The sequence below is a fragment of the Narcine bancroftii genome, chromosome 2, assembly GCF_036971445.1.
Source record: "Narcine bancroftii isolate sNarBan1 chromosome 2, sNarBan1.hap1, whole genome shotgun sequence".
Taxonomy (NCBI): Eukaryota; Metazoa; Chordata; class Chondrichthyes; order Torpediniformes; family Narcinidae; genus Narcine; species Narcine bancroftii.
The window spans coordinates 114,348,190-114,366,209 of NC_091470.1; the positions used below are offsets into that span (position 1 = coordinate 114,348,190).

General features: G+C 45.8%; 1 protein-coding gene across 4 annotated transcripts in view; it reads right to left on the reverse strand.

The window, feature by feature from the left end:
- LOC138754171 (ankyrin-1-like) overlaps positions 1–18,020 on the reverse strand; it is a 173,468-nt gene that overhangs the window by 63,801 nt on the left and 91,647 nt on the right. For all 4 annotated transcript variants that reach the window (XM_069918051.1, XM_069918049.1, XM_069918050.1 and 1 more), the window contains 8 exons: positions 16,463–16,561; positions 13,883–14,080; positions 11,053–11,151; positions 8,992–9,090; positions 7,219–7,317; positions 5,369–5,461; positions 2,814–2,886; positions 283–303 (listed from right to left, as the gene is read on the reverse strand). In XM_069918051.1, coding sequence (XP_069774152.1) covers positions 283–303; positions 2,814–2,886; positions 5,369–5,461; positions 7,219–7,317; positions 8,992–9,090; positions 11,053–11,151; positions 13,883–14,080; positions 16,463–16,561 — 781 coding nt within the window. The remainder of the gene's footprint in view (positions 1–282; positions 304–2,813; positions 2,887–5,368; positions 5,462–7,218; positions 7,318–8,991; positions 9,091–11,052; positions 11,152–13,882; positions 14,081–16,462; positions 16,562–18,020) is intronic.

Here is an 18,020-nt window from a genome sequence, read left to right on the forward strand (position 1 = left end):
ATCCACAATCCTGGCACCTTCTCCACATAGTAAAAAGCTGAATGCCAATTCCAGTCCACCCACCTCTTCCCTTCCCAAAGCACATTATGAGCCCCAAGCTGGAACGGGGTCTAGAGGTGGTGAAGCACAGATGATGGATGAAATGGAGAAAAATGTAAATGGGTTAGTAATATTCTGCTTCAATGTCCTGCCACACAAGCAAACCTGGAATGGGATTCTACATCAATTTGATTAACACTGGACACAATGAGGATACTTGCAGTGAAAAAAACATATTCATACCTAGAAGAGTGTGGGGATTCCCTAGAAAGCAAGAGAAGTTACATTTAGACCACAGAACTCAGAGCACCAACAACCCCGTTAGCGATTTTTCCCAGGTAATACCTTCCTTAAGATACGATGAGAAGTACAATTATTAGACAAACCCTGAATACAAGATCTTCTCAAAGAAGGAAAATGCAGTAGGTCTTGTGGACATCTTCAGAGCTCAATCACTCTGTTTCACCCAGAGTAAGAGTGAAAGGCACAGTGGCCACAGCCCCACCAAGTTTTTTTCACAAGTTGTCCTGTGTCAGGCTTATGGCCTGGTCAATGAGTCTCCGTACACATCAGCAGAACTGGTGGTGGCTGCTGAGTTCTACATGTGTGACCAAAGCCCAAGACTAACAACACAGACAGTTTCTTCCCCATTGTTATCAGACCGTTAACTGGACTTTTCATCAGTAAAATCACACTTCCTTGCCCTGTTTTAACAGAACTTTTCTTTCTTTATAACACTGCACTCTGCATTTTTGTTTGATGAAGCACTAACTGTTTCACTCAACGTTAGTTTGACTTGGCTGGAGAGCATACAAATCAAAGTTTGACTCTCAACCTCAGTTCACTTGACAATAAACAAAGCCATTCAATGACAGCCCAGAGATAAGAAACAGAAGAAGAAACCAGCCTTGATACTTGCTCTGCCATCCCTTGAAGTTTTGGCTCATCCCATCCCTCATGTTTTTCCCCCTCAGTCACAATGTCCCATGATTCCATCAAGGTCTCAGCCTTGAACATATTCAATCCTCTGAATTTTTAAATTTTAAATTAAATTTTAAAATATTTAGACATACAGCAATAAGAGACCCGTATTCTCCTCTCCAACCAGAGTGGTAACAGGCCCTTTCAGTCCACAAGACCATGCTACCCAATTACACCCAATTGACCCTCAACCCCATACATTTTGAAGGATGGGAGGAAACCAGAGCACCCAGAGGAAACCCACACAGGCGCAAAAAGAATATACAAACTCCTTTCAGATAGCGCCGGATTCAAATCCTGGTCACTGGCACTGTAACAATGTTGTGCTAACAGTTATGCGGACACTACCTCAGTTGGAGAGAATTCCAAAGGTTCACAATACAGCACAGAAACATAACCCATAGAGTCTGCACCGACCATCAAAAACTTATCAATACTAATCCTACATTAATCTCATTTTATTCTCCCCATGCTCCCATCAGCTCCCCGCAGATTCCACCACTCATTGCGGACAATTTACAGTTAACCACCCAAATGCCTCCTCATTCCATTACCAAACGGCAGAACTTTAATCCTGTTACAACGTCACCCCTTACACACTTCCACCAAACTGTCCAGAATGGCAAAGCTCTTATCCTGTTACAATTTTTCTTTATTCATCCCCTGGCCAAAACTGGATCTACTCTTTCAACCCCTCTGAGAATCATGTCTGTTTCAAGGTAATGATTTTTTATTCTTCAAAACATTAACCCTTCTCATCAAATAACCCTCTCTTTCCAGCAATCAATCTCCTGGGTAAGCAAACCTTCATGTTCAAAGCTCCGCTTATCATTTGGTAATTCCAATCAGATAGTTAAGTAAACATGGAATACAAAGCTAGAATCAACAACAGCGATATTCCTCAATGATCATATAAATGTTTTAGTGGAAGGAAATTTTACTCTGGCATCATCTGGCCTGGTTATGATTCCTGACCTTCTCATCCAATAGCCATATTAGTTAAGGGGACTGCTCAATGCCATCACCTCAAGGTCAAATAAGGTTCTTGACAACAATGTTCACATTCTAAATTTTTAAATGCGAACATGCAGCACAGTAACAGGCCTTTCGGCCCACAAGCCCATGCCAGCCAATTACACCAGTTGGCCTACAACCCCTGTACAGATTTGAAGGGTGGGAGGAAACCGGAGCCCCTGGAGGAAACCCACGCAGGTCACAGGGAGAACGTACGAACTCCCTACAGACAGCGTAGGATTCAAACCCAGTCGCTGGTGCTATAACAGCATTGAGCTAACCCCTACTCTATGCATGCCACTCAATTTAAATCTAAACTGAATTAAATTGATCCACATAATGGTTATATAGTATGGAATAATGAAAACTTTCTTGGATAGTTTGCTATTTCTGTTCTCGTCTTTACACAGTGTTACGTTAATGTGGTCTGTCAGATAAGTTACCTTCCGAATGTGCCTTACTTTGCTTGTCTCAGCTAGGGGTGCTATCATTGTAATGTTAAACTGGTTTAAATCATAAAGTGAAGTTTGACAGGTTCTTGATTAGTTATGGGGAGAAAGCAGGAAAACAAGGTTCGGGGGAAAAATACATCAGCCATAATTCCAATGGCAGAACAGACTTGATGGGTCGAATGGGCTTATTCTGCTCCTATTTCTTATGAATTAGTAATTAACAAATCACCTTGATAACTAGGAACAAAATCACATTTCCCGTGGCCAAGTTGTAATGCCGCTCATGGCTTGGGAGTTATTGATAGGTTATCACCCGATTCCACTCACCTTCGTCCTCCGACACATCCAGTGTTTCATCTACAGTTTCTGGAAAGCTCAGTCTGTGTTTCTCCGTGATGGTCTGTTGGGGAAACATGGCATTAATCCCCAGGGATTTATCAGCATTGACAATAAACAGTTTCTTTCAGTCATTCTTCCTACATCACTGAGGCAACATGTCAAAATATTCGCCGTGAATTGCCTGTAAATCACTTTGGATGACCTGACAGGTTTGAAAATAAGAGCATAAAACAAAACAGTAAAAGGCCATGCTCGTCACGAGTCAGATCCATTAGCTAAATGTTCATCACACTCTTTCCTTCCTTCTGTATTCATTGATCTCCATCTTGAATCCACTCGGAAACTGATCCACTGCAGCTTTCTCGGCCAGGACATTCCAAAGGTCCTGCTACCTCATCTTTCCTGCGTTATTCCTTCATCCTTTGTGTTCTAACAATAAATCTGAAATCTGAAAATCTAGTCCTGAAAGGCCAAATCTTTTGAGATTCTGATCTCTGATTCTAGATATTCCAGCTGGGGGAAATCTCACCCCTTCATCAATCCTGTGACTTTGTATGTTTCAGGGAGGTTACTCCTTATTTTCTTAAAATGTGAACCTTTAGTGCAAACCTGTTAAAGTTTTGTGCCTTTCAACCTTGGAACAAATTTCAGGACCACAACATTATTAAGAGAATCACCTTATTAGTTTTGCAAAGCTCAAGGACTCCATTAACACAGAGTGCATTGCTATTAAGCAGCTGGTCCTGCAGTAATCAAGTCTGCCAACCAGCCAGCCTCTTCTACTTATGTACAGTTCTTTATGACCTCTCCGTTCTTTTTCATGAGCTTGATCTCAGCCTAGGGTTGAGCTGGTTCATGTTCTTCTCTCCTTTTTCTGACTCAGGCACCAGCAACTGAAACCCTTCATACATTTTTACAATTCTTTTGGTCGGCACCCAGGGATATCACAGTTCCTGTTACATAGAAGAATACAGCACCCTTCTTCCCTAGATGTTGTGCCCACCCATATATTCCTTCCAAAAAAAAGTACTAGACCCTCTCTTCCCTGTGAACCTCTATTTTCCTTTCATCCATGTGTCTGTCTGAGAGTCTCTTAAAAGCCCCCAATGTTTCAGCCTCCACCACCATCCTCAGCAAGGCATTCCAGGCACCCACAACTCGGTGTAAAATACTATGGTATCTGACACCCATGGGGATTGTTAGATGCCAGATGAGCGAATGTTCCAGTTGCCTGAGAGTGACCACTAGGTGCAACAATTTTAAACTTTCGTGTTTTTGACCTATTTATTTTCTGTGATTTTTTTTTTTCTTTTGCCGATTGCTTGAATTTCAGATAACAGGGATTTTGCTGGGCTTAGAACATTACAGCCCTTTGGCCCACAATGTTGTGTTGACAGATGTCTCCCTTCTCTTAACTTTGTACAGATGCCCTCTTGGTGTTTTCTATTCCTGCCCTGGGAAACAGGTGCTGGCTGTCCACCCTGTCTATGCCTCTCAGAATCTTGTAGACCTCTATTAAGCCTCCTCTCATTCTTCTACACTCCAAAGAGAAAAGTCCCAGTTCTGTTGACTTTGCCTCGCAAAACTGGTTTCCCAATCCAGGCAACATCCTGGTAAATCTCCTCTGTACCCTCTCCATAGCTTCCACATCCTTCCTATGATGAGGTGACCAGAGCAGAACACAATACATGTTACTGTGAACTCTTGTTGACTGAAGATAGCACACTGACATTTAGAGCCTGGTACATTGGTCACACATAGTTTTATACTATACTATCCATGCCCAAGGGAAATCTTATGTAAAAATTAGAACATCCTATTTTTACATCAAAGAGGAACATTGCCCTCGGCATTAGCTTGTAACTAACTCCTTACACTTCATCTCTCTAGGTTTTGTTCTTGCAAGTCACATAATTTGGGAAAATTCTAGGCTAGTAGAAATTTACCAGCTGGGGTTGGAAGGGGTTCCTCATGGGGCTCCTCTCTTCTCTGAAGTATTTACAACCATTTCAGCATTCTTTCACAAAGCAGCAAGGCACATGTGGCATTAATTAAAATGGATCAATCTACATCAGTCTCCACGAGGCAGACCATAACTTTCCACATCTCTCACAAATTACATAGGTCAACACAACATTGTGGGCCAAAGGGCTGTAATGTTCTAAGCCCAGCAAAATCCCTGTTATCTGAAATTCAAGCAATCGGCAAAAGAAAAAAAAAAAAATCACAGAAAATAAATAGGTCAAAAACACGAAAGTTTAAAATTGTTGCACCTAGTGGTCACTCTCAGGCAACTGGAACATTCGCTCATCTGGCATCTAACAATCCCCATGGGTGTCAGATACCATAGATTTTACTGTATAGCCTCCCTTAAAATAGGAAGTCGGAAGTTTTACAAGACACCAACTTTCTCCAGCGCATGCTTTCTGATGCTCTGTGTAACACTCGATGGAGGTTGATGTGCATGAGAACAAGGCTGCAGCTTCCCAATGTGAATGGTGCTCGAGTTCATCATCAGGTTAGTCACCGCTTGCAACACTCACTGTGCTCATGGTCTCGTCAGTAACCCCCTTCAACACATCCGTCACAGAGATGTAGCCAAGTCGCTTTGCGATCGCCAACGCTGTGCTTCCATTCTGAAAGGGGACCAGAACATTGCTTGGTGTCCGAATCAATCACATTGAGGCACGTACAATACAAGCTTCCTCCCATAAGGCCAAAGAATTTACTCTCAACAGAACCAACACATTTTCTGGTTGCTTTCTCCCACTTTTCTCAAGTCATTGACTGTACAATGGTTCACAATGTTCTCCAGAGGGACGAACTTAGTGAAGCTTAATCATAGGATTGGATCACTCAGCTATCTAGCACTGTTCCCATCTCAACCCTCCGCACATCCCAAAGGCTACTGCCCAAGAACAGCCAGTACAGGAGTTGGGTTGATATGGGAAAGACATTGATGAGGCCATATTTGGAGTACTGTGTACAGTTTTGGTCACCTAACTACAGGAAAGATGTCAATAAGATAGAAAGTGCACAGAGAAGATTTACTAGGATGCTGCCTGGATTTCAGGAACTGAGTTACAGGGAAAGGTTAAACAGGTCAGGACTTTATTCCCTGGAGTGTAGATTTGATTAAGGTATTTAAAATGATGAGGGGTCTAGTCAGAGTAAATGTAGGCAAGTTTTTTTTCCCCATTGAGGGTAGGTGAGATACAAACCAGAGGACATAGGTTAAAGGTGAAAGGGGAAAAGTTTAGAAGGAACATGAAGGGGAACTTCTTCACATAGAGAGTGGTGGGAATGTGGAACAAACTGTCAGCTGAAGTGGTGAATGTGGGCTCAATTTTAACATTTAAGAAGAATTTGGTCAGGTACCTGGATGGGAGAGGTATGGACTGGGTCCAGGTCAGTGGAACTAGAATGGTCAGAAGGGCCTGGTTTCTGTCCTGTAATGTTCTATAGTTCTAGGTATCAGAACGCTGCACTGCTCCTTTCCTCTCCTAGGCATTCCAGGGTGAATTTCAGCACGTGGAGATGTCAGTGCAGGAATGCTGCCAATTGGCACATTCCAGGCTACAGGAGTATGTGCTGAGGGATGCACTGAGACGTGGTACAGCCAACATGAGGGGAAGGACCACAGTCCAAAGATCCACCCCCTCATTATTGGGCATTGAGGGGCTGAGACAGAGTGGAAGCCCCTCAAACAACGGAGGGGGAGAAACGACAAGGTACCACAGTGGTGGTAAAGGGGATAACAGAATCGAATGTAACAAGGTGCAGTGATGGGTCTGCGTGGACATGAAAGCGAGGGTGAGAGCAGACACTCAGTGTAAATAATTAATTGTGCTTAAAATCTATTTTTGGTTTAAAAATGAGTTTTGCTGCTTTACCAACTAATTCAGCACAGTTTGCACTAGGCCAAAACTTTCAATTTCCCCTGCACTCTACTTTTCCCCCTTCCCCAAACCCCAGATTCCCCTCAACAATCTATTGAGGTTTGTACTCATGCAGAAAATCTGAGATCTGAAGGTTGGGAATCTGAAAGGTTTCCAAGCCTCAAATTAAAAAAAAATTTCCTCATCTCAATCACCCTTATCCTATACTGTGGGGACCTTCTGCTGCGACTGAGACATGGAGAAGCTTCCTCGCTGCTGCCCCGCTCCATCTGAGATCTGGAATATTTAGTTAAGTAGTGCCTCTGAGACAGGGATTACTGCTGTGAGGGGGTTGCATTCACTGCAACAACTATAATCTTGTGGTGCTCTTCAACCGCCCTGTATGGGTGCACGTCCTGTAACAGTCACCTCACACAGGAGCATCGAGCTCACTCCATGTACTGCCCCCAGAACTTAGCATAAGAGCACAATATGATTCTCATCTCACAACACACCGTGGTGACTTCATTTGGAGAGGCTCCATGCTTTAAGAGGAGGTTAACGATGTCTGTGTGGCCTTGTTGCGCGGCCTGGTGCAAGGGTGTGTATCCGATCTATGGAGAGAGCAGGAAAGGGAAGAGACAGAGAGAGGGGGTAAGGGGGAGGGAAGAGAGAGAGAGAGAGAGAGAGAGAGAGAGAGGACAGTGAAAGTGGGGAGGAAGGGAGCAAGTGATGAGCGGGTGAGGAAGTTAGGAAAGTGGTAAAGGAGAGTGAAAGTGGTGAAGGAGTGAGTGAAGACATGAGTGAGAATGGGAAGAATAGAATGAGGGAAGAGAAAAAGAGAGAGGAAAATAGAGAGAGGAAAGGCGAAGCAGGAAGCAGAAGAGGGAAGGGGGGGAAGAGATAAAGAAAATTATTGTGTATAACCGGGGAACAATCTCGCAAGATGCCTCATGACCCCTGCTTTGCCCACCTTGTCTGTACGCCTCACCGGTTCCTTTCTCTCCATTCACCGTGGAGATGGCCGATGGCTCCCAGATTTGCTGCAGTGTCCTTTATGGTGGATCTCAGCCTTCCTCTCTCATTTCCCCACATCGAGTCAGTAGGTAGACTTTGGTCACACCTGGTATCTGCTATCTTGTATTCCTGGTGACTCAATGCCTTTATATCTTCCACCACCCCTCTCCTATGCCTCCCCCCACCCCCCACCAAGAAAAGGAATGCAAGTGGAGAAGTTGCCACGTGGTAGAGCGAGAACATATCCCCAGGAATCCATGCTCTATGTCTGTGGAAATGAAACAGATCCAAGTAAAAGATGCTCTGATACACTGTGATGCAAGAGTCATGCACAGGGCTGAAGGCTGACCAAGGTATCGACTCCTTCCCTCATTAACATTCATCCCTAAAGTCTAATGGGCTGAAATCCAACCCTCTTCCCCAACCATTCAACCTTTAAGCTGTGACTTCTCTCACAAAGCTAAAGCTGTCCACTCTGTGTACGTCACAGAAAGGATGCTGTAAGGAGCTACATAATGGAAGTCTTCCTTCTCCCTAGTGCAGGACTTTTCGCAGATGGACAGGTGGGACCATCTGTGAGGCCTTGGCCAGTTCCATCAGCTTCCGGGTTTCCTGCACTGCATGGAACAGGCACCGGAGCTTGTAAAAGGTGCCAATTAAATGCAACCTTTCTTTGTCCTGCGCTGCTGCCCCGCTCCATCTGAGATCTGGAATATTTGGTTAAGTAGTGCCTCTGAGACAGGGATTACTGCTGTGAGGGGGTTGCATTCACTGCAACAACTATAATCTTGTGGCAGGGGCACCTGCCATTGAGCTGTGGCATGTATCCTGCTGGCCCAGTCTCCTGGGAATGCCCCTAGCATCCTGTGCAGGAAAATGAGATTGTTGCAGGTCAGCATGCGGTGGGTCGAGGAGTCCAATTTGCTGCTGGGCCACATCACTATGACACCCCCCCTCATCTACCAAAGACTTCCTGCTGCTGATTTTATCTTTTGTCTGGACCAATCCTAGACCAGCTCTAGGTAGAAAAGACGAATGAAATGGGTGTAGGCATTAAACATCGCAGGCCTCCAGCACACAGGATTACTGGTAGCCCACATCTTCCCGTGAAGTTGAGGGGGGCTCGATGCTTGGAGATTTGGAAGGGGATGGGTCCTGATACTGAGTCTGTGTCAATCGTATCTCCAGCTTCTCCAACAATATTTAGATTTAAAAAAAATAACACGACACAGGATTCCTTCCCAAATGAATGGTTATGAATCAGAAAGTACCTTGGTTTTGCAATTGATGTTAGCGTGGTTCTGCAGTAGAAACTTCACCATGTTTATGTTTCCATGGTGACAAGCCATGTGCAGTGGGGTGTATCCAGACTGTAATACAAAAATGTGACTTCTTTAACACAACGTGACCTAAAGCACAGGGAAACACATTACAAATCAAACAACAACTCTCCTTTCAAAGCTGCGACAAAAGGCTTGACCAACAGTTCTGTTCATTTTTGGATCCATTCTATTCCTGAACCACCTTGTCCTCCATTCTTTTATTCTCCTTTAATTCCGTGTGGCATGTGACTGCCAATCCCCGCACTCATATTGATCCCAGTTGCATACCACATTTCTGTGTCCTCTGCAAGCGTCAGAACTCTGACGTGTTGCCTGTACTGAATTCCAGGGAACTCGTGTTCAGGGTCAGTATATAGTCCTTCCTCCGAATCCCAACCACATCCCTCCCCTACCACCACCCCACAGCCCCCCATTCACAACCCATCCATTTTAACCTGCTGCCAATGTTAAATTTGCAACACCTTTACCAGAGAACTCCACAATGTCTGGTCCACCCTCTCTGCTACTTCATCAACTTTGCCTGGCATTTTGAGATAACTCTCCCCCACCACCCTCGACTGTGCCAAGGTTTCACCGGACTTTGTCCCCCGAACCTCCCTCTGGCCTCTTTTAGCAGGTTTGCATCTTGATGGGTTTCATTTACACTGCAGGGACAGGCACGAGAGCTCGGCATCCTGCAGAGGAACGACTCGTTCAGCTCCACTGACACGGGCAGCCTTTTTAACCCAGTCTCAGTTTCTAGGTTTCGCCTGGGAGTGAAGTAATTCACCCCGACATGTACTGAAAAATAACAGCAGAGGTAAATAGGAGCAATTTGGACCCTCAAGATCAATATCATGATGTAATATCATCTTGGCCTCATCTCTTCTGTGGCAGTTCCCATCACCAGCAATTCCCTAATTAAATATTTATCCATCTCCACTTGACAAACTCCGAATGGCTTACCTTCACCGAGAGCAGTCCCAACACACCTCAGTTTTAAATGATCACCCCCTTATCTTGTAACTATGTCTCCTCATTTGCAATAGTTCAAGTTTATTGACATCTGATTGTACAAGTACAACCCAATGAAACAGCATTCTCCAGTCCTCGGTACAAAACATGCAGATACACAACTAGACATAACACTTATATGTCTTCCTTTCCTCTATTGACGATATCTGCCAGGAGCGTTGCTTAAATCAGGCTCAAAAAGAATTTTAGAGGAGCCTTTCCATCCAGGGCACAGTACTGACCCAATAGCATCAATAAGGAGGTACAGGAGCATCAAATTCAGGGCCGCCATGCTAGGAAATAGCTTCTTCCTGCAAGCAATGGTATTGGTGAACAGTATCCTGCAACCAAGTAAATCATCTCAAAATATTTCTCCCCGTATTTAGATTTGATTATTATATGGTGTATGGTGTGGATATGTGTGTGCACCATGGCCCAGAGAAATGCTATTTCGTCTGAGTGTATATGTATAGTCAGAAGGTAATAAATTTGAACTTAAAGAACCTAAATAGCTGTTGGTTAAAATCTGTTCTTGAACCTCGAGGTGCTGAACTTCAGGCTTTAAATTTAAATTTAAAAAAATTAGACATACAACACAGTAACAGGCCCTTTTGGCCCCCAGTCTGTGCTGCCCAATTTACACCCCATTAACCTACACCCCCAGTACATTTCAAATGGTGGGAGGAAATTGGCGCCCCCGAGGAAAATGCCATAGGCATGGGAAGAACATACAAACTCCTTACAGACAGCGTGGGATTCGAACCATGGTCCCGGTCGCTGGCGCTGTAACAGCATTGTACTGACCACTATGCCAACCATGCCACTTCTGTACCTTCTTCCTGAAGGTTGCAGAGAGACTGAGAGAAATGTGGACATCACTATCCTGACCACCATATGTTTCCTGTTCCGGCTCCTGATTCGACCAAACCATGTATTTGAGAGGCAGTTCTGGACCTCGGTCTTGTGCCAAACCATCACACAAGGCTTTGTCCTTACCCTTGTTGATGGTTCAGGCGATGCCCCATGGTTGATGAGTACTTCAGCCACTGGAATCCGGTCCTCTTGAGCCACGAGATGCAACGGTGTCAGTCCGTTCTGTGAGAGACAAGGGAAAGCATTGGTGAGGAGTGATTGGTTCCAACCATGTACCCTCCAGCAGAGGGAGACACACTCAATGTTTGCACATGGAGTGAATGGTTACCATCCACCTCTCGGTGAGCAGCTCAGATCAGTCCACCCTGAATAAGGCACAGCACATCACACATTCCACCATCAAATCATGGAGTCGTATAGAGTGGAACAGGCCCCTTGGTCCATCTCATCCATGTTAACCAACTTGGCCTTCTGGGCCAGTCCCATTTGCCTGTATTTTGTCCATAACCTTCTCAGAGCTTTCTCTCTACGTATCCATCCAAAGGATTAATGAACATCAAAATCATTCCTGCTTGGTATTGTACACTACAGCATAGTTCTGTATATTTTTCTTCTGTTAAGGCAACACTAACAAAGTCCCAATACAGTAGGTTAGATAATTCTAGAACCAGGGGGTGCAGGTTTCAGGTAAAGGGGGGAAAAAAAAAAGAGAGAAGTTTAAGAGGAACCCAAGGGGAAACTTTTCCATATGGAGGTCAGTGGAATGAGATGCCAGAGGAAGCTGTAGATGTGACCACAATTCAAATGGACGAATGGATAGGAAGGGGCTGGAAGGATACAGCCCCAATGAAGGCAAATGGGAACCACCCCAGAATGCCAAACAGTCAGCATGGATAAGATGGGCCAAAGAGCCTGTTTCATGCTGTAGAACCCCTTAATAGCAACATACTCCAGTTCTGGACATCTCATTACGGGTGGAAGCTATGGAGGGAGCAGAGGAGATTTATCAGGATGTTGCCTGAATTGGAAAATATGAGGCAAGATTTGCAGAGCTGGGACTTTTCTCCTTGGAGCGGAGAAGGATGAGAGGAGACGCAATAGAGGATAACAAGATTATTTAAGGCAGCGCCTGTTCCCCAAGGTAGTAGTAGAAACATCAGAGGACGTCTGTACAAAGTGAAGGGAGGGAAGTTTAGGGGAGACAAAGGGTTTTTTTTAAAAACAGACATTTGTAGGTGCCTGGAATGCCTTGCCCAGGATGGTGGTGGAGGCTGCAACATTAGGGGCATTGAAGAGACTCTTAGACATGGATGAAAGAAAAATAGAGGGTTATGTGGCAGGGAAGGCTTGATAGGTATACACTGTGCTGTAGCGTTCTGTGTTCCAAGAATTCCACGACTTGCTACCTTGATTGCACTGCCTGTGACACCCGTCTATCTGTGGCTCTGACCCAGCATGTTCACTTTTCTCTCTCTGTGAGTGGAGACATTCATCAGCCTGACCTGCTGCATGCTTTCTTCCACTCTGGGTTTTGCACTTCTATGTTCTGTCCTCACTCGCTAACAACTCCATCCTCAATCATCGATGAGGTATCCTTATCCACAGTGTTTCTCCATGGTCACCCCAGATGGTTCAAAGGGAGCAATATAAATGGTGCATCAGTGATCTCAAAGGAGCACAGGAAACACAGAAGAGAGGGTTAATATCTGATCCGAAAGACTATATCTTAGATGGTGAAGCAGTGCCAGAATGGGGTGTCTGACTCAAGTCTGTGCTGGGGTGGGGTTTGAACTGTTGTAGATGAATAGTGAGGTCCATAATGAGTAGAGAGAGATGTGGATTGTACTGATGCGGTAACAGGGAACCAAAGACAGGCCCAAGATGGAGAACCAAGAAAGAGAGCAGTGACAACACCCAAGTTTCAGAAATGCAATTAAACAGGTTATAATCAGCACTCTTTGCTGTTAATAGGAAATTGGATTTATTGTTAAGTGATGTCAAAACACAGAGATGCTGGAGGAATTCTGCCAGTCTCACAGCATCCATGGGAAGTAAAGATATATCTCCGATGAATCAGGCCAGAGTCCTTCTTCAAGGAAAGGACCCAGGCCCAAAAACGTCGGTTTTATATATATATTTACCTCCTATGGACACTACAAGACCGATTGAGTTCCTCCGGCATTTCTGTTTTGACTATAATCACAGCACCTGCAGACTTCCACGATTCACTACAATCATAACATGCATTCGTTGTTGCAACAGAAACTTAGGCCCCTTGTTAGCCAAGTTAAACAAACATCCTATTCTACAATAAACCTTTACCTTGCCAGTAACTAGATCTTTGTAACTCCCATTCTGTAATCAAAACAGTAAAACTAAGTTAATCGAGGTTCTGCAATTGTGTCCACTGAGAGTATAAAGCCTGTACCAAAGCTGTGCTCAATTGCCGGTTGCTTTGAACAAGAACCCCGCAAGATATATCTATTTGCTTTTACAGAACTCATAACCTTGAATCAGATTTCACCCAGCCGACTGGGGCAGAAACCTCTCGTTGGTTTTATGATTGATGTAAGCCCCCCATACAACCCCCGTTGGTCACAGCCATAGAGAGACAGCATGAAAACAGACTCTTCGGCCCACTATAAATTGGTGCTGACCCACTAAGTGTTCATGTCTATATTGATCCTGCCTGAGTCCATTTTTTTCTACTCTCCCCACATTAACTCCCCCCACCCCACCTCCCCCACCCGAGACTCCTCACTTACACAAGGGGTAAATAGAGTGGCCAATTAACCACCCACAATTCGAGATGCTGTTGGAAACTGAAGGCCCCACAGGGAGAACGTGCCAACTCCACAGACATCACCCGAGGCTAGGGGATGAGCCGGGGTCTCCGTTACCACAAGGCAGTAGCCCTGCCAGTCGCTGGGGGGGGGGGGGAGGGGGTTCTTACCTTGCTGCTCAGGTTGGCATTGGCCTCACTGTCGAGGAGCAGAGTGACCATCTCCACGTGGCCCTCCTGAGCTGCCATGTGCAGTGGCGTCACCCCCTGGAAGGACTCCGTGTTGGCTGAGGCCCCATGCTCCAGCAAACTCCTTGCAATCTCTGTTTGGTTCTGCTTGCCAGCAATGTGCAACGGGGTGTAACCATTCTAAAAGCAAAGGTGGGAGATGCCAGTTACCCCGATGATCGGTTCTGGTGCAGCACATCAGACTAGACACATCTCCCCTCACAGAGCCAAGGTGTCACAGTGGTGACCTTACTCGCTCCATCGTTGAGGGATGGCCTGATCGTCATCTCATGGGGAGTCAGCAATATTGGGCTAGTGGTCCTGATCCTTCACCTCATACCAATCTTTTTTAAAAACCTTAAAAAAATTTAGACATACAGCACGGTTACAGGCCATTTCAACCCAAAAGTCCATGCCGCCCAATTTACATACAACCCCTGGTACATTTTGAATGGTGGGAAGAAACCCGAGGCCCAGGGAAAACCCACAGACACAGGTGAGAATGAACAAACTACCTTACAGACAGTGCAAAGTTTGAACCCCGGTCCCGATCGCGGGCACTGTAAAGGCATTGTGCTAACTCCTATGCCAACTGTGCTGCCCCATTATCCAGCTGAAAATCTCGCAAAATGGTCAGGAAATGGAGTGCAAGATTTGGACGATATGTTACAACTGTAAAAAGTGTTGGCGAAACCATAGTTGGGAGTCTACCAGTCTCCCTGTGATACAAGAGACCCAAGGGCACATGTCCATGATTCCCTAAAAGTGGTGACTCAGGTTGACAGAGTGTTGAAAAACATGCCTGGTACGTGTACGTGGGGCGTTGAGTACAAACTTGAGGCAACTATTCAAGATATTGGCGAGACCACACTTGGAATATTGTGCGCAGATCTGATTCCAAAAATACTCCTGCAATGGTCACATTTTTTGGACCAATTTTTTCGGGTCAATTTCTACTTTTACACAGGTCATATTTTGGACCGTGGCAAGAATCTGCATCGTTCAAGGTGTTGGGAGCTTGGGTGGGTGGGTGGCCGAGACATGGATCCACAGTTGGAGCATTGGGAGCTTGGACAGGCAAGGGGCCAGGGTGAGGATCCACGGTCGGTGCGTCGGGAGCTTGGATGGTTGGGTAGCTGGGGTGAAGATCTGTGGCCGAGGTGAAGATCCACTGTCAGGGTGTTGGGAGCTTGGATGGGTGGGTGGCCGCAGTGAAGATCCACGGTTGGAGCATCAGGAGCTTGGACGGGCGGGCAGCCAGGGTGAAAATCCATGGCCAGTGTATTGGGAGCTTGGATGGGTGACCAATTGAGGCCAAAAATTGTGGGTGGGGGCATACCGAAAACATGCGATTCATGGCCCAAAACAAGGGAGGGTCGACCATTACATGGGATTGACTGTTCCACAAACCATGCTGGAGGAGGAATGTTATTAAGCTGGAAATGGTGCAGAACAGGTTTGTGAGGATGGGACTGGAGGGCTTGATTTATCCTCCTGGATCATAGGAAGCTGAGGGTGACCTTTTAGAGGTTTACAAAATGAGGTACATGGAGAAGGATGAGGAGTGACCTCAGAGGCATACAAAGAACGGATTGGATGAATGCAGAGTCGTTGGAGGTGAGTGTTGAGTGCAGTTTCAGAGAAATTTGGATAGATGTATGGATAGAGTGATTCAGAGAGATATGGGCCAAATGCAGGCAGGTGGGACATTTCACTCTGCATGGGCGTTGGGTGAAGGCCCAGTTCCTGCACTGTGAAGCACTCAAATGAGCTCCAGTAATCAACTATTTTTTCCCCCAGGGTTGGGTCTTCAAGTAGAATACATTAGGTTAAGATGGAAGGGGACCTGAGAGGAAACTTTTCCCCACACATGGGGCAATGGGTACATGGAACAAGCTGCCAGAGGAAATGGTGCAGCAGGATGCAAACCAGCCGTCCTCAACCTTTTATCGGTTTGGCCCCCTGAGGCCGCTTCTCAAAGTTTATGGGCCCCCTTCCCTGTGAACCAGTCAAGTTTATTTGGTTTCTTCCATACTTACACCCCCCCCAACTACTGACTATGTAAAAAAAATTACAATTTCAGTCGATGGCCCCCTCCCCCCTTAAACGTGCTGTGGCCACCCCATCCCCTTAAATGTGCTATGGCCCCTGTTGAGAATGGTTGGTTGTGGACAGGTACATGGATAGGAAAGGTTTTGAAGGATTTATGGACAAATGAGGCAAGCTCAGGTGAGGCAGTATGGTGAGTGAGTTGGTCTGGAGGCTGCATAAATGAGGCAGGGGAGAAATATCTCATCACACTGTGAGCAATGGTGTGTCGCTGTTTTTCCATTCAGTGTTGAGGAGGGGTCTTCTACACGACTCCGACTCAAGCAGAGGAGTCTGTTACCTAGCCAGTGTCGCCAGTGGATGAGGTAAAGCACTGCCCACCTTTGCAGCTGCTCACTGGCCAGACCAGACCGTTTGGGCTTCATCTCCACTGACTACAGCCCCTGCCAGAGGGTGCCTTTTGCCCAAACTTACCCGCGCCGTGGTGTGCGGAGACGCATCTCGGTTGAGGAGAAGCTTCACGATGTCGTGGTTGTCGTGGTGAACGGCCACATGGAGAGGGGTCAGTCCATTCTGCAGGGCACAAAGTGGGGGGAATGTGGAAGCAGAAGATGGCCTTGTTTCTATTGGTGCACACACCCAACAAAGTCCATTCACAAGGTACTAAGGAAGTCAATCACTGCTATACCAAAAAGAGAAGTTGCGATTGGATGGTTTTACCAACAGATGCCTGTTGGTACGCTTGGACGACAATGTTTTGCTTATCTGCAAGTACCATATACACAAGTGTAATAGTTAATGGACCAATCTTTTGGTTAAAATTTGATTATTATACACATACCACTTTTGATCAAGGTAAGTACCTGCATTGTTTGAGGTGTCAGGAGCTCGAATGGGCTGGTGGTGGTTGGCACTAGGTGATAAGTCCACATTTGGGGGCGTAGGGAGCTCAGATGGGTGGGCAACTGGGGCGAAGATCCGCGTTAGAGGCGTCAGGAACTCTATGGGCTGGCAGGCTGCCGGGTCTAGGTGGAAAGTCCATGCTCGGATGGGTGGGCAGCCAGGGCCTAGGTGAGAGTCCATGGTTGAAATGTCAGGATCTATGTGGGCAGGAGGCTGAGACCCCCAAATAAATAGAGGGGGGGGGGGGGGGAAAATCGACTTTCACACAGTATTGACTATTACACGAGTACCTATAATAATCATTCTCTATGCACTGCTGGGGTCCCTTCTTCCTGCTATCAGAGTGCGCTACATCTTTCAGTTCCCCTGGCTCAGTTAATAAGATTTAAGGTAGGCAAGGATCTGGCAGATGGAGTACAACACTGGCAACTGTGAAGATAATTGGGAAGAAAAATAACAAATCCGATCGTTATTTAAATGATGAAAGGGTGCAGCATGCTGTTATGCAAATAGACTCATAAAAGGTTGGTGTCCAGGTGGAAAAGGCAGTCAAGAAGGAAAATGGGATGTTGGCTTCATTGCTGCAGGGATTGATTTCAAAAGCAGGGAGGTCATGCTGCAACCATATAGGGCACTGGTGTGGCTGCACCTGGAGTACTGCATGCTGTTCTGGTCTCCTTACTTTTGGAAAAGTAGACTGGCTTTGGAGGAGGTGCATAGGAGGTTGAAGAGGAGACTAGTTCACGAGGAGAGATTACGTCATGTGGGACAATGTTCACAGGAGTTTAGAAGAATGAGAGGTGATCTTTTGGAATCAAATACAATTATGAATGGAATAGATTGGGATAGAAGCAGTGAGGCTGGATCCACTGGCAGAGGAGACCAGAACTAGGGGACAATGCCTCAAGATTCGGGGAGTAGAGTGGTGAACCTGTGGAATTCTTGGCCCAAAGAATTGGCCTCATGAAAAATATTTAAGATATAGACAGGTAGGTTTTTGCACAGGTGGGGAATTAGGTAGGGGTGGGGAGGGGAAATCACCAAGGTGGTGCTGAGACAGACCACTGCCAGCTCCACCGAACTGTTGAACGATGGAGAAGGCTTGACGGGATGGATGGGCATTTCCTGC